The 16,764-nt window shown below is 37.5% G+C and overlaps 1 protein-coding gene across 1 annotated transcript in view; it reads left to right on the top strand.

The window, feature by feature from the left end:
• Ccdc50 (coiled-coil domain containing 50) overlaps positions 1-16,764 on the top strand; it is a 63,054-nt gene that overhangs the window by 18,813 nt on the left and 27,477 nt on the right. The window contains exons 2-4 of the mRNA XM_005383218.2: positions 7,703-7,765; positions 8,493-8,619; positions 12,351-12,441. Of these exons, the coding sequence (XP_005383275.1) occupies positions 7,703-7,765; positions 8,493-8,619; positions 12,351-12,441 (281 nt within the window). The remainder of the gene's footprint in view (positions 1-7,702; positions 7,766-8,492; positions 8,620-12,350; positions 12,442-16,764) is intronic.

Here is a 16,764-nt window from a genome sequence, read left to right as displayed (position 1 = left end):
AAAAACCAAAACCAAAAAAAAAAAAAAAAAGAACCAGTGTCTTATTTAGATAATTATTATTGGAGAATCAGGTAGCCATTTCAGGTAGCCATCAGAAAATTTCTGGGTTTAGTTCCAGTGGCAAGACTAGATGATGTGTACTCATTCTGAATACTTGAGAGGATTCTCAAGTATTGGGGAGAAAGGTATTCCTGCTACTAGGACGATAATTTGTCATTCAAAACTTTTGAACTTCTGAGCAAAATTAGTTTGGCAAAATATTGTCCCACTATTTCTTTTCTTACTAGTGTTGCCATCACAAATACAGGTTAAGTGCTTGATTCTTGGCTAAACTTTGAGAGGAACTAAATGGTGTAAATAATGTGTGTGTGTATGTATGTTTGTGTGTATGTGCATGCGCACACATGCCCATGTATATATTTGTGCTGCTGTGTGTACTGGCTTGGTAGTGGAGGTGGAAGGGTACAGTTACATTTGTCCATAAGAAAGATAAGGAGCTGGGGCTGGGGATTTAGCTCAGCGGCAAAAGCGCCTGCCTGGCAAGTGCAAGGTCATGAGTTCGGTTCCCGGTACCAGAGAAAAACCAAAAAAAAGAAAAAAAAAAAAAGAAAGATAAGGAGCTTATTTATAGTTTTGGTTTCTTATGAAAAGCAATGTGATCTTTACACATATGTGTCTGATTTTTTCACTTAGGAGTATATAGTCTCAAGGGTGTATCCATTTACCTAGATGTGTCTCAAGTTTATCCTTTATGGCTGAGTACTATTCCATTGTATATAAAAAACACATTTTTATCCATTCATCGATTGAGGGACATTTGGGCTGTTTCCAAGACTTAGCTGTTACCATCTGTGCTGCTATAAACATGGGTGTGCATATATTGCTGTGTTACGAATGTTTACTAGATATTGTGAAATAGAAAGAACATGTTCACACGGGAAGCGAAACTAGGGACATGGAGGGGGGACAGGAAAGAAGGGAAAACAGAACGGAGAAAAGAAAAAATGGAAATAAAGCTTTTGTAAATGAGTGAAAGAGGGCTTGAAGGGAGCAAAGGGGAATAGGGGAAAAAGAAGGACGAGTATATATTATGTACAAGTAGAAATTTCCTGTGATGAATGTGATCATTGTGTATATCTAAAATGTGCCAGTAAATTTAATTAATTAAAAAAGATGAGATCCAAAGAGATTTTATTCCATCACTTCTGAATCTAAATCACCTCTGTGAAACAAGTTTTTAATAGAATATTTTGTAACGGAGGAGGAAACTTGCTTTGAGCTTTCTAAAGTAACAGTCTTAAATATGTTGTGTGTAAAATAGTTAAAACTTTATTGGTAGCAAGCCAGGGAGATTATCATCTGGTACTCTTGCTGACTAAATGACAAGACTTCCTTTGAAATACTATTTTAGGACTTTAAATTTGTTTTATTTGGGCTGGAATTTTATTCAAATCATTGATGTTCAGTGTTTTCCTTTAGCATGTAGATTATTAAGAGTATAGAAATTTAGTTTCTGTTTTTCTACTAATTGCCATGCGGAGGAAGGGTGAGAGGATATTATCTGTAAAAAGAAAAGCAGTTCTGCATTTGTGTGTATAGGAAGGTTCCCCAGTTGCTGGTGGGGAGAACTGGGGAGTGGGCTGTGTTTCTGTGGGGGAAGAGTAATGAAACAGGAAGAAGTGACCTATGGTAATGCGGTAAGGACAGGGAAAGAAAAGGCCTCAGAGATCCTGTGGGTGTCCTGTGGTGGGGATTCCAGGTTTTCTTTGGTGCATGTTATGTAAACTGTGTACTAAGAGTGCCTGTGGGGTAAAAAATTGATTTCTCAGGGCGATGCATGGGGCCTTTCTATCTAGTCTCTTTCTGTGGTTCCTTTGAAGAACTTTCGTATATTTGTCCTTTTGTGTCCCTTTTCATAATTGGTCCGCAGCCATAAATCCTTGCTACTTCTGTCCATAGTTACTTTAACTTTTCTTTAAAATCCATTTTGCATGGATTACCCTCATTCCTTGCACCCACTCCCAATTCATCATTAGGATGACTGCTTTGATGTTTATGCCATTCAAAAAATTTACTACAGATTATCCTATATAACATGTATCAATTATATTTTACCCACCTTTCTGTCATCTCCACCCACTTTCTTGATGGTTTGAAAATTACTTACTCATCCTGAAATAGAGCTCAGCACATTTTATTGAATATTTATTGAGTTCATACTGTACCATTTGTATATTTAGGGAAAATCTACAATTGAATGAGAGTTGTTCTTTAAGTAAAACAGATGGAGAAAATATATATGAATGTGTTTATGCTAGTCAGTTCCTCTTCATTCTCCAAACTTGCTTGGTTTAATATAAAACAATTCAAATTCTTTTTTAGGTTAAAAATCATCAACACTTTTTCTTTCAATGAGAATGGGAGAGTTCTAGTTTTATGTAAATTATTACTACTTTTGTATAAATGATTGACAAAATGTACAAGTCTGTAGTACTGTCATAATGACAGCGTAACAGTTTTCTTAGTCTGTGGAACTCTTACTCGTTGAGTTTATTGACATGCTTTTCTTGATTTTTTTTTTTTTTAATAGTGCACATTTCTTGAAGTCTCACTGTATGCTACATCCAGTGCTACTTGTGCAGAAGGAGCAGAGATCATTCCCCAGAGCCCCTTCTTAGATGGGGAGGCAGCTGTGTGCTGGATTGCAAGAGCAAAATGCATTTCTTTTTGTTGACACTTTTGTAAGCAGAGAGGCAGAGTTACAGAGACAAGCCACCATGCTTTAACTTTGGGAAAATGTCTGAGATAAAAAGAAGTCTGAGTGGGAACTAAAACAGTTGTGAGATGGCTGTCTGTAGTGAGGGCACTCATTTTAGCAGTAGGCTAGGACAGTAGAAGACAGTGATGGAGTTGGCTTACACCAAGAAGACTGGCCTGAGTTCTGCATAACTGTGAACATAGGGAAGAAAATTGAGAAGGGGGAGGACACGAGTCCAGAGCTCACCTTAAATGTATCCACAGGGAGAAGTAGTGAGACGAGTTCTCAGTGTTTACTCCTTACATGCCATTGGCACTGTTTACATGGAAGTAAAGTAGGTGAGAGAAGCAAAGGCCCATTAGGTTTTAAACTTAGCCTGGCTGTGAAGTGTAACCTGTAATCTTAGTCCAGTTACTGATTTACAAAAGTGACTGGATGTGTGGCTCTTTTTTTCCAGTTTATGTTAAGAGTAGTGATACAAGGAATGCAGAGAAAATCTTGAAAGAAATTACAGTAGATGCAGAAAAAATGTGTAGATTGACCAAATACTTCAGTATAAATGAAATCATATATTTGGAAGTTTTTATAAACTGTGAAGTGCTATGTAATTTAGTGTGTTGGACAGTACAGCTCTCTCTTTGTATGTGTACTTTAGTCACTGAAGATCTATGCCTCTTCCAGCTCAGGCCTCTTTGATGCCTTTGGCTACCAGTTCAACCTCTGCAGTTAGAAGATCCACGATCAACTCACAATAATTCAATATATTGCAGTACACTGTTGAAATATTTAAAAATAATTAAGAATTATTATTCATTAATTCTTACACCAGTTCTGATATAGCAAACAGGTTTTTTTTCATGTTCATGGTATAGGACTATATGCTGTTGATGAAATGAAAGAAGTGTATTTAAAAATTAATTATATGCTTTAAAATGTACTACATAAAGCACTATATAAAGAATAAGAAATTTAGAAACCCAGGAACCCCGGGGTATAGTGTGTGTGAGTCCCTCCCTGCCTTTGATCCCCAGTACTGCGAAACAAAACATAAAAAGGAACCTCGGAAGCTGTGACTCAAATTAATACGGGCATAAGCCTAGGTCCAGCAGACCTACCCCTTGCTTTTCTACTGCAAGTTTGTACTTTAGCGTTATAGTAGCCATCTGTGCATCTCAGTGCCTTTCCATGAGGCACCCAGGAAGCACTCTGCGTGTTTGCCCACTTGGTATGACTGCAAGAAGCGTCCAGTGTGCAAAAGTGGCAAAACAGGATTTGGACCCACTTTTATGCTTTAACTGGTTTTGTGTATGTTTACCTGAGTATCACAGAGGGTAAAGTAGATTCAGACCGTTCCAGGATTTGTTAAAAAAAAGTTTTGATTTTTCTGGTGGAAGTAGCCCAGTTCAATAGAATGGCACGTAAAACACCATATTTGTAAGTTTTGGAGGAGTTCAAAAGTAGATTACTCATGCATGGATGGGGAAGATGATCCATTATGGTAAAATACGTTCTTTAATAAACAGAAGAGTGGTGTGGGTGCGTGATGATGATGATGATGATGATAATGAGTGTGACTTTGGCCGTGAGAGCCAGAGTTCCTGTGACAGTGAAATGGAGCAAGAATCGGCTGATACACACAGGAAATGCAGACCTTCTTGATTCAGATGACAAAACAGTAATGTGGATACATATTTGACAAGTTGAAATGTTGTAAAATGGCCATGCAACCAAATGGAATGATCCACTCTTAGAACTAGGTCTGAAAATATAGTGAGAGTCTTGGCAGGGGTAAAACATCGGACAGAAAGCCAGCACGGCTATTCAGTGTTGGAAATTGTAGTGAGAAATGATACAAGATGCTGTGAAATACATAAAGACTGAAATGCAAGTAAACCGTTCTCTATGCACCAATAACTATATTCAAAAATGTACTTATTATGACACCTCACTAGCGGAACTGAGAGCATTCATAGGTCTACTATACTTAGCACAGATTTCTTGTGGTGATTGCAGGTATGTAAAAGACTTACGGAAAAGTGGTGGGTCAAAATATGGCATAAAACTGTATGCCTTTGTAGATGCAAAGATTTATTGTGCTTTCAATTTAGGCATTTTTTGTTGAACTCAACCATCAGGTCCTTATTCATATAGTAGTAAACTGAATGATTTTGTGAACAGACTTATTGTTTTCACTTCCCAAACTAATCGGAATGTGACACTGAACAATTGGTTTACCGGTTTCCAGTGATGTTGTGTTTGCTAGCAGAGCCCAAGTTGACCAGTGTAGGAACTGTACACGGGAACAAAGCAGAAATTCCAAATGAAATGTTGAATTTCAAAACAGAGAGTTGTACAGTACAATGTTTGGATTTCCGACAGGTATAGCATTGGCTCATATATGGCAAAGAAAAACAAACTGGTACTGCTGATGTCAACATTTCACCATGATGGAAATGTTAATAGGGAAACTGCAACAGATCCGAAGCCTGAGACGAAAACTTTCAACAACAAAACCAAAGGAGATTAGATGTTTTTGATGAGTTATGCAACAACTGTGATATCACTTGAAACACAAAACATTGGCTAGTGGTTGTCTTTTACTTGATCTTAAATGTGTGGCATTAATAGTTTGATAGTTTATAAAGAAAATAACAAGTGCAAAATACCACGGGGAAATTTTCTTAGAGGATTGAGACTGGAGCTCATAACCTCCACTAGGGAGCTTGTGGTAAAGGAGAAGCAAAATGTGTCTCCCCAGTGTACTGTGCAAGAAAATTGTGGACCATACCGGTAAGCTGACTGGTGAACAGGCAGGTGCAGCATCACAAAAACCTACTACAGCAATAGGAAAACAAAAAAGATGTTAATTGTGCCTTACAAGAAAGGACAGGAAAACAAAACATACGTACTATGAGTGTAAGCAGTAGTTGTGCATGGAACATGCAGTTGTCATGTATGAAGACTGCCTCAGGTGTGACAGTTGAAGGAAAGATTATTTCTGTGGTAGGCTTTTTTGTTTACAGTGTGGCTTACATAGGTTTTTATTTTTGATGTTATCGTTTAGGTTTTATAAGCAAGTAAACAGCTGACGTGAAAATGTGATGTCTATTCTAACACTCGTGACACATTTATTTTATTTTATTGACATCTTATTTCCCTGCTAAGTGCATGTTGTATAATGTAGTAGGAAGCTCCTGACAAAACAGGAAGAGAGGTGACAAGAATGCACGGAGGAAAGGAAAGCTAAGCACGTGTGCTGTCAGTGAAAGTAAGAACTGTACATGGAACGTGCAGTTGTCATGTGTGTAGATTGCCTTAAGTGTGACAGTTGAAGCAAAGCTTATTTCTGTGGTAGAATTTTGTGTTTACATTGTAGTTTTACTTTATTTTATGGATGTCTTATTTTTCTGCTAAGTGCTCATTGTACAATATAGTAAGAAGCTCCTGACAGAATAGCAAGACCAGTGAGATGTCAAATTAGAATTTTCTGAGAATTCATCTGATGAAAAAAACCAAGGTTTCTTTTAAAATTATTGATTTTATAGTTATGTTTGTGCAAGGGGTAAGCAAGTCATACTCAATTTAGTGTGGTTCTTAGGTGGGAATGTTACCTTTACCTTAAAACCATTTCGAAGTAATCTTGGCATTCTTCAGATTCTCTATTTTTACTGCATTATGTCTAGTTCAGGAGCAGAACTGTGAGCTGTATGCACGGACGTTCCTAAGTGCTGAGGTGGCAGGGGAGTGTTCTGCACTCTGTTTCAGTTAAACACCCTCACAGACAAGTCCAAAGATGGAGAAGGGGTATGTAACGTCTCATAACCCTAGGGAATAGTTTCGTGCATCCCATACATGGTAATAGTCAAGGCTTTGGAGAATTTTCCTTCTCTTAATGTGAGTTAAAAGTTTGGGATAGAGTGAGAACTTACCACCCAAACTACATGTCCTTGAAACAGCACAATTTGTGATGAATCTTTCATGTTTTCTTTTGTTCATATGTTCCTTTTAAGAAGTAACAGTTTAAATTGCATGTTAGGGTAAACTAGACGTGGAGGTCATCTCTTTCCATTTTGCTTCTAGGAAACAGTCCAGCAGATGCTCTTGCTTGGATCTTCAGATGGAGGCAAAGTTAGGGGCAAATTCCTTGTTTCCTCTAGAGTTCCCATTTTCTTTGGGTTTGTGGATTATTTGAGAGTAGCTTCTGCTCAGAAACCAGCCATCAAATACAGAGTACCTGAGTTCACGGATGCTTTTGTTTCTCAACAATTCGTTATGTAAACAAAAGCATTTGGCAAAATTTTGTTTTTGTTTGCAAACTCTACATTGGGTAACAAACATGACTGCGACCATCTTTCCTGTACAAACATGGCCTGCTTTTCCAAAACCGTAGCACAAATTAAGTTATAAACCAAGGTACCACTGTAATGTGAGTACTGGAGAAGTAGAGATTTGCTCCCACATGAAGGACTAATGAAAGTGATATTTTTTCCTAAGGACATTTTAACAGACATGACTCTTAGAGAATCCCTTGATGTACAGATGACTGAGGTAAAGCTAGATTTGTTTTGATACCTCTGACCATAGAAGAACCCAGGTCTCTCTGAGAACCAATATACGGTACATTGTTGACTTCTTTTATTTTAGCAGTACTTACCTCCTGAATTTCTGGACCTGGGTTCTAGTTCTGTGGTTAATGTCTTCACCTCATGCAAGAGACCAGAGCTAACCATTATTTATGACACTGTACTCAGCAAACACTATATGGTTTTTTGTGAATAAAGAGGTCAAATTTAGTAATCACTATTTTATGCATTGCAAGTTATAAATTTGATCATCTCAGAATATTAGGGTTGATATTTTTTAAGTAAACAGATTATTTCCTTTCTATGTAAAAGTACTGCTAATGAACCTTCCTGTCTGCTCTTTCTCACTCATCTTTTGCAGTATGCCGGGATTTTGCTGTCCTGGAGGACCACACCCTGGCTCACAACCTGCAGGAACAAGAGAGTGAGTAATGGCCCACATTCCTGTGCCTTCGGTTTTCTTTTTTCAGTGGTAGCTTCAGGCTATTTTCTTAGGGTAAAGTAGGGAGAGAACACAGTCCCCAGACTATACCATACATCTATCCTGAAAGATTTGTCCGGGCAAATGATGCTTGAATAAAAAATGAATTTTTGAGTGGTTTAGTCAGGCTATCAAAGATTGTAAGACTGATGAGTCTGTAAGAGGAAAATAGGAACTTGAACCTTTTTCTCCCTGTTGAGGAAGGTAGACAGTAATGCAGTCAGAGGCTGAGATGCTGTTCTTGCCTGCTAGAATAGGGACCTGAACATCTTTTTCAGGTCATTGTGTGGATTTTTCTAAATATTTTTGCGTTTTTCTGATGGAAAGTAAATGGAAGTTATATACAGACAATATTTATATTTGTGATTCTAGAATAATTCATCAATATAAAAAGAATTGAAAAGTACAGCTAATAAATAGAGTGACAGTGTGTGGTAATAGAAAGAACATTGGTCCTGCCTCAGAATATTTGTTTAGAAGTCCTAGCATTACTATTTTTTTTGCCATGGGACTAAAGACAAATTATTTAATCTTTTTGGTCCCCTTTTTACGTAGTGGTGTGTGTGAAGCTTGTTTTAATGTTAATCCTACTTTTAATTTTCTTCTGAGGTTCTTTACTTTGTGACAAGCCTTAATATCGTAATTCTTCTCTTCAATCATCTTGTCTCAGTTGAGCATCATCTGGCGTCAAACATTCAGAGGAACCGTTTGGTCCAGCATGATCTCCAGGTGGCGAAACAGCTCCAAGAAGAAGATCTGAAAGCACAGGCTCAGCTCCAGAAGCGCTACAAAGACCTGTGAGCATTTGGGGAGCAAGAGGGATTGATGTCAGAATTGTAGAGCCTGTACCTAGGCCAGGGGTGGAGACCTTTCCTATATCTTTGATTCCTTCCCTGTTAGTTTACAAATCCTATAGTGACTATCTAATAGTTCTTTTTGCTTTTAAAACTTCTGCTATTGGAGAACATGACTAGGTTTTGGAGCATATAGATCATAGTGTAAACTCACATTTTAAGCTGCGTGAGCCAATTGATCGACTGCTCTTGAATTTATTTTTCTTGCTCATAGCAGGGGGAAAATATTTTCTCCTCTTCCTCAATTTGCTTAGGGGACCCAATGAAATAATAGATATCCATGAAATTTATGAATTATGTTGAGTTCCTTTACCGTTTCCTAACGTGCATTTGCTGCTCTTTCCTTGAATCCCTTGCTTTATAAGAAACAATGTTCTAGAAAGGTCTGAGTTATACACACAGTTCTCTATATAACTTCAGCAATTGAGCAAACTCAGTCTTCTCTCTGAACATATAAATGGAAATGATTATTTCTAAGATCCTCCCAGTACAGTGACTTCTTACTATTTTGTAATGTTTAAAGCTCCCTGGGTATGTTTCTTGTCTGAGGGTGGCTCTTATACCTAAATCTCTGTGGGGAAATTTAACCACATAATACTGTGTTGAGGGGCAAAACTAAAAGGAGATGCGAAAGAGACCTCTTGATTTACTTTCATGTCATTTTTAAATAAAATAGGAAAGTCTATCAGTTTTGTTGCATTTGAGGAATGATGTATTTTTGGTTTATTGTTTGTAAGGGGGACTTTATTTTTATTTATTTATTTATTTATTTTTTGTTTTTTTTCCGGTACCGGAAATTGAACTCACGACCTTGGGCTTGCCAGGCAGGTGCTGTGCCACTGAGCTAAATCCCCAGCCCCGTAAGGGGACTTTAGTTTGCATTTTTTTAAGCTTTCTTATTCTGCAAAGAAATATTAATTCACCAAACTTGGTACCTACCATGAAATGAATTAGAAACCAGAACTAGAAATAAGACACAGCTGTTCCCTTTAACAACCTCAGGAAAACACAAGAGCATTATATAGCTCGAGATACGTGTGTGAGTCACAGAGGATTCAATTGTATGTTACATGCCTATTTAAAAGGAAGAGACTAAGAAGGGTTTCATAAGACAGGTTAAGTGTGTTTAATCTGAACCTTGATGATTCATTAGGACTTCATAGTGAAAAGAAGTAGCATGCAGAGGGGCAGAGATAAAAGGTCTTGGAATCTCATGGTAGTTGTAAGAAGTTAAAATTGCTAAAATGGAGAGTTTAACTAGGGGTCAAAGTAAAAGGTAAGACCAGAAAAGTAATCCAAAAGTTAGATCTACAAGGTCATGTAAGTGATGGTAAGGAATTTACACTTTATAAGAAATAGAGAATCATTCAAGGAATTTTAACTTATCATTTGGGACCTACTGTGGGAACTCGGTAGTGAAAGATTTGGAAGAGTAAAATGAAGACAACTACTAGGCAGTCATTAAATTGAGGGATGTTGAAGTCAGAATTGGTGATGGTGATATATTTGAGGTGCTCTGCGGCTCATTGTTACATAGTGAGGTAAAGAAAGAGCCACAGCTAGAATGTTCTAAATGATCGCCCTTTATATTATTCACAATTCCCAGAGAGGAAGAAACAGTTCTGAGGTTGATGAAGTTTAAAGCCCTATATTAGGGTAATTACGGTGAGTATAATGAACTTATTCAGAAATTATTAGGACAAACCATTGTAAAATATGAGTTAGGAGTCACAGACAAACCATTGTAAAATATGAGTTAGGAGTCACAGTTTATAGCTCTTATAGCAGGTATAGTATTTTTGCATGGAACTGCAAGATTTGGGAAGTATTTAGTAAGTTAGGAAGCTTTTCAGTCTTTACTCTCTGGTAGTCTTGACAGCTACGCCTCATGGAATGAATGAAATGCTATGAATTTTAATGAACTGAATTCTTCTACTTGGTTTGGGTCTTGGTGCCACTGTCCAAAGTCAGACTTACCAGTTATTTACTATTCCTTTCAAACTTAGCTTTACTTTGGCATGGCTCTGTATAATGAGTTGTCTGAACCAGAGCTAATCCTTCTTGAGAATATAGTTTGAAATCATTAAGCTTAGCTGAGACTTTACTTTTTAATTTTTTATTCCAGGACATGCATATTCTGTGTTACTTGTGACCTTGAAACACCCTATTTGCATTTGTTTTCTCTGCTGTTGTGCTTTTTTCCAGTTTGTTTATTGCCTTGCATATAATTAGTAGCCATTACTCCTGTATAGATTTTGCATTGATTGGGAAGTCCAGCTAGAGAAGTCTTTGGAAAAGTAAGATTATGTTTTGATATATGATTTTTAATTATAGTAAAAAAGTGAATAAAATACAAGGAATAAAAATTTCTGTGTAGGCTTTTATTTTCATTTCTTTGGTTTGAATAGTTAAGAATCTGAAATTTTTTGACATGCAATATAAAGTCATGAAGTCCAGACTTCTTCATAGCTGATAAAATGGCAGGCAAAGGCTTGGTTTACAATTGGTAGTGGTAAAGCAGGACCATAAACAGGGTCTGTGGACTTTCCAGCAATTTTTCTGCTGGTTCTAAAAAATAAAGTCTTAAGCGCCTGCCTGGCAAGCGCAAGGTCGTGAGTTCGGTTCCCGGTACCGGAGAAAAACCAAAACCAAAAAAAAAAAAAAAAGTAAAAAATAAAGTCTTGCTGTTTCGTATATGAGCTTTCTGTCTTATATCCTCTTGCACTCTTTCTACCTGTGTATATGTGTACATACACATGCACTTTCACCTGTATCTGCATACTTCTGAGCAGGTTGAAAATGGCCATTTCCTTATACAAATGAGAGTGATTTTCATACTCTCAATTTTGAATAGGATATCTGGGTTTCATTTCCTCCAGACAAGTCTAGATATTAGACTTGCCCCCCAGTACTGGGGATTGAACTCAGGATATTTATACTGAGCTATATCCCCAGTGTGTGTGTGTGTGTGTGTTATTTATTTTGAGACAGGGTCTTGCTAAGTTTTTCAGGGCGAGTTGGAACCTGCCTCAGCTTCCCAGAGTGCTGGAATACAGGTGTGGGCCACCATATCTGTCTCCAGTTCTTAATTACAAAAGAGTGATATTAAACACGGAACTATACAAGCAAGTCTGAGACTCACTGAGCATTTTAAGTTCAATTCTTAGGGGGAGAATGAAGGGATGTATTTATTTAGCAAAGTACTACACGTGATAAATTGCAGTTAGAATTTTATTCCAGCATCTTTTTAGGTAGTTGCCTCCAGCATGTTTTCACCCATCGTTCCTAGCTGGTAACTTTGTATAAAAGATGGCTACCTGGAGCTATCACAGTCTAGAATTTTAATCTTTCTCACTGACTTGTCTTAAAACCTGAAATCAGACTTGAGTGTCTGAGGCCAAATTTTGTCATGGTTTCTGAGAGAACCAAACTACATTTTGTGTGGAGCTACTGTTTAAAAAGTACTACTCAGAAAGATCTCTTGCTTACCAACATGATGTCCCTTGTGTCTACCACCAGAATGTAACGCGTGCTTCAGAAGGCAGGGCGAGGGTTCAGTTACTTTTCTACCTCAGTGTTGCGCATAATGGTATGCGGTAATTTGAGTTTATTATTTTTAGGAAAAGCTATTCCTTATTATCTTTATTTATATTATTTTCACCTTTGTTTTTTAGAGAACAACAGGACTGTGAAATTGCTCAGGAAATTCAGGAGAAGCTGGCTATTGAGGCTGAGAGACGGCGCATTCAGGAGAAGAAAGATGAGGTATAACTTGGTTAATGCCGCACTAGACAATGGAGGAAGGGGTGGTTAGCTCTGGAGTAAAAGCTTTTTGTATTCAGCAGTTCAGTGTACGCTTGTTGGAGGAGCGGCAGAGCTCTCATTGCTTGAGGTACAATAGTCCAAGCCTTGTCCTCCATAGACCAGTCTTTGTTGCCTTTTGATCAGTTGCATGAGTGATGAAGTCTTGAAAAGTGAAAGTGGAGAATTTGGTTAAAGGGATGGCTTAGTCACTTAAAAGTGCTAAAACAAATTATCACAAACTTGGTGGATAAACACAATGGAAATTTTTGGTTTTGTACCAGGAATTGAACCAAGACCTAGTGCTTGCCATCAGGCACTGTGCTGCTGAGCTATCTCCCTGGCCCTACAGAAATTCTTTTATATGGAAGCTAGAAATACAAAATCAAGGTATTGACTGGTTCATGCCTCCTCGAGAACACTCATCTCTGTATCTCTGAACTCCTGGTGATGCCTGGTAGTCTTTGGCTTGTAGCCTCATCCCTTCAGCTTCTGCTTCCTTTGTCACTTGGCCTTCTCTCTGTGTAGCTTTGTGTCCTCTGATCTTCTGTAAAGTACACTGATCGTTGATGGAGCACCCACTGTAATCCAGCATGACCTCAGCTTTTAATCACATTCATGATGATCCCATTCTGAGGTCTTGAGGTCAAAGGAATTATTGAGAGCATTGTTAACCTCACTAAAGGTTTCTGTGCCTGGTGGTCTTGCAATTTTAAGGAGAGTAGACTTTGAGTGGAGCCTGAACCTAGAGTTAAGGCTTATTTCTTGTGAGATGCCAGTGGCTGACATTCTCATTTTCTTTCTGCTGGTGCTTTCATTTTTCCTTAAGTGGTTGGCTTAAATAATCATTTTATATTTATTTTCAAATTGCATTGTTTTGAAAGCTAAAAATGCCAGAATTAATAATACAGCGATACCTTAGTTTTTGACTGCTTTGAGACACATCAATTTTTACTTGAGGAATTTTAACATGAAAATTTTGTGCTGCTCCTTATTTGCATAGCATTCAACTCACAAGCTAGAACTTGTCAGTGTCGATTGCCTTATGACTTACTACTCTCTCCAGCCAAAGCAATTTCTTTGGTATCCTTTGTTTTTGATACTTATCTTAATGGTAAATACAGGGTACCACAGTAGTACTTGGCTTACAAGAATTGCATTTATAGTTAACTATTATTTGATTTTGTGTTATGTATCTGTAGTACTGTGTACAAGCAATTCATTTCAGTTTATATCCATTCTATATCTATCTTCACATCTGTTAAGCTGTTCTTGGCTCCTGTTTCTTTGTGTGTGTGGTACTGGGAATTGGACTGAAGGCCTTCATACTAAGCTATATCCTTTTTATTTTCTGAGACAGGATCTTAGTGTGTTGCTAAGTTGTCCAGATTGGGCTCAACCTTGAGATCTTCCTGCCTCAGTCTCCCTGAGTGTTGGGATTACAGGTGTGCACCATCATGCCTGCCTTGGCTATTGTCTTGATTGCAACAGACAAGAAAATGACTTGTCATTTTCATTAGTGGGGTGGCCATATCACTTGATAGGTACATAGAGGCCACTTTGAGAGTTAAAGGGGTACTTTTAAGAAGTTTTATTAATTGGGACTGCACCAGGCAAGCTGGCACATGTGATCATCCTATTAAGTAGATGTGATTCAGGGCCATCGGTAAAGTAGCGCACATGCACTGCTTCTTTGACTGAGCCCTTGTTCAGTAGCAGATGAGTGTGAGGTACCTGGTATGAATGTATTTAGTTGTCTGCACAAACAAACCATGATTGTGTGATAAAACTGCAAGTAAGAATTCGGGGTTATTTTTGATCCTTCTTGTCAGCACAGCAGGCTCTTTCTTACTACAGGGTATGCTGGCTCTTTATAAGAAAGACTGCTTTGGGGATGAAACTGGAGCTGAAAGAAGTGATTCTATTTTGTAGACAGGAAAGCTTCTATTTTGGAAGTAACAGTGAACCTTTATAAATGCTACTGGTAGCCTATGTTTTTCCCCATTCTGAAAACAAAAAAGATAGAGAAACTAAAATACTTTAAGTCTGTAGAGTCTAAGTAGCAATCAAAATAAGTAATTTTATTGTAATACTACATAAAGTCAGCAGTGTAGTGATTAATTTCACTTGTCAGATGAAGAAATTAAGTCAAAAACGGGGTTAGTCACAAGTTTCATTAAGATACCAGGGAAATGTTTAGACAGTTCAGACCTCCTGAATGGCTGCGCTGACTTAGAAATGCTATGGTACAGCATACTACATGTGGGCTTTGGACCTAGGCTGACTTGGGTACGCATATTAACACTTTAACTTTTAGCCGTGTGACTTACAGCATCTCGCATGAAGATGCAGAACCTTAGGTTTCAAAACGGGAGAGCAGTGTTTGTTGAACACTTAAAGACACTAAAAGACTGTTGAGAGGTTTTGGTGAGATCATACATGAGACCTCTGTTACATATGAAATTAATAATTACTGCTTTCTTTATGGTTTCCTACCAGGATTTAATCTAATAATTACACCTCTTGTACAATTGTTTGTCCAGAATTAGGGGAGGATTAAGCATGTGTAAGTGTATTCTAGCATGGCATCATTGGAAGGGCATAAGTATTCACCTGCTTTCCAGGCCCTGTACTAACTTATTCTCCACTCTGTGTGCCCAACTGAAATGTTCCCCATCCAGCAAAGTGGGAAAATTAGGTGAGAAATATGCTTGTGAGGGTGAGATAAGACTTTCAAAACTTCATTTAGATTTTTTGACTTTTTAGTTTATGCTTTAGTTTAGAAGATGACTACTGTGTCAGGAAGTTATTTTTTCATAGGAAAGCATAACTCTTAGTTGACTAGTGTGTTATCAGTTCTTAAATGAAAAAAATTGAATAATAAAATTGTCATTAAATGACAGTGCTATTTAGTCCGTACAAAACAGGGTGACTCAAAGGCAGAGGAGAGTGAGACCGTAGTGCTAACTCTTAACCAATATGTGGACAAGCATTGCCTGTTCCGCATGAGCTAGTCATTTTTATTTTTTTTTTTTTTAATTCTGAGCTTTTCTTTTTCTCTGTGAGTCTGCTTACTTAACAAGTTCTTATGCAGCAGTAGGTCTGAATGTTCACCTGATTTTTAAAGAGACATTTTATGGAGGGGTCAACTCTCCTAGGTAGTTTATAATCTAAAATAACCAGGTGTGAAGACCAGGTCTCCTTTCCTCTTTGGCCAGATTTCTTTTTCTTTTTCCTGAGCAGCGTTGTCGTGGAAAGTAATGGAACGTCTTGGATGAACAGCATTTCTACCTTTGTTATGGTGTAGTAAATGTAAGGAAAGTAGTAAGGCAAAAATAAGAAAAACAGGGTTTTTTGTCTCTAGCATTATGGATGCTTCCTTCTCTCCTACCCTCACCACTCTCTATCCCTGTCCTGCCTCTTTCTTTCCTGAGAAATGGAAATAAACAAAAAATCTCTTATGTAACATGTTAAATATGGTAGTTTGAATTTCCCCTCTTGAGAGGGCTTGTAGTCTGGGTGTGCTCTACTGTCTGTCTGCGTTTAATAAAAGTGGGCTAATTCCATTGAGATCTTTTTCTGCAGTTATAGCGCAAGTATTTGTCAGTATTTTTTTAGAAAGCCAAGAAATGTGTGTTTAGTTGGTTTAACTTATGTGTGTGTATCTGTACTAGTGTGTGAGACTACATATATATTTGTATGTTTGGACCCTGTTCCAAATATATATAAATGTGCAACTATTTTAGGAAAAAGTGTGGTTTTTTTAAAGTAAGCATTGGAGTTGCCAAACATGTCATGAAAGATTGTGGCATTGGTCCAACAACTTGAAACCATTTACAATATGAGCAGCTCAGGGATGAACTTAGTAACTAATGTACATTAAAACTGAATTTGATATGAGCATGACATGTATTTATAGCACTTAGGCTTTTAGAGTTCTGTATCCTAAAAGAATATTTATTTGATTTGATAATATTTGGAGACTAGCTCCAATAGAAGTATATTTTAACTTTTTAAAAATTTCTTGTGTTTTGATACTTTAAAAATAAAGTTATACAGATGTGAAAGGGAGACCAAAGGGAGGCCTCTAGTTTAGAAACTTCTTTCTCTTCTTATTCTGCTTGTGTTGATGTTTTTAGAGCAGCCGTAACATTGATACCCTGTTTTCTAGTTTTATAAAATAACTCTTCAGGAATTATTCCTGTTTTGAGATGCTTTCTGAATTAGTTCTGTGCATGGAGAGTGTAGTTTTATGAAGTAGGATTGTGTCTTTTCCCTCTTCTGAGT

The sequence above is a fragment of the Chinchilla lanigera genome, unplaced genomic scaffold (assembly GCF_000276665.1).
Source record: "Chinchilla lanigera isolate Chin_1 unplaced genomic scaffold, ChiLan1.0 scaffold00019, whole genome shotgun sequence".
NCBI lineage: Eukaryota > Metazoa > Chordata > Mammalia > Rodentia > Chinchillidae > Chinchilla > Chinchilla lanigera.
Note: the sequence above shows the minus strand (reverse complement) of the source record. Positions and strands in the feature narration are given on the sequence as shown.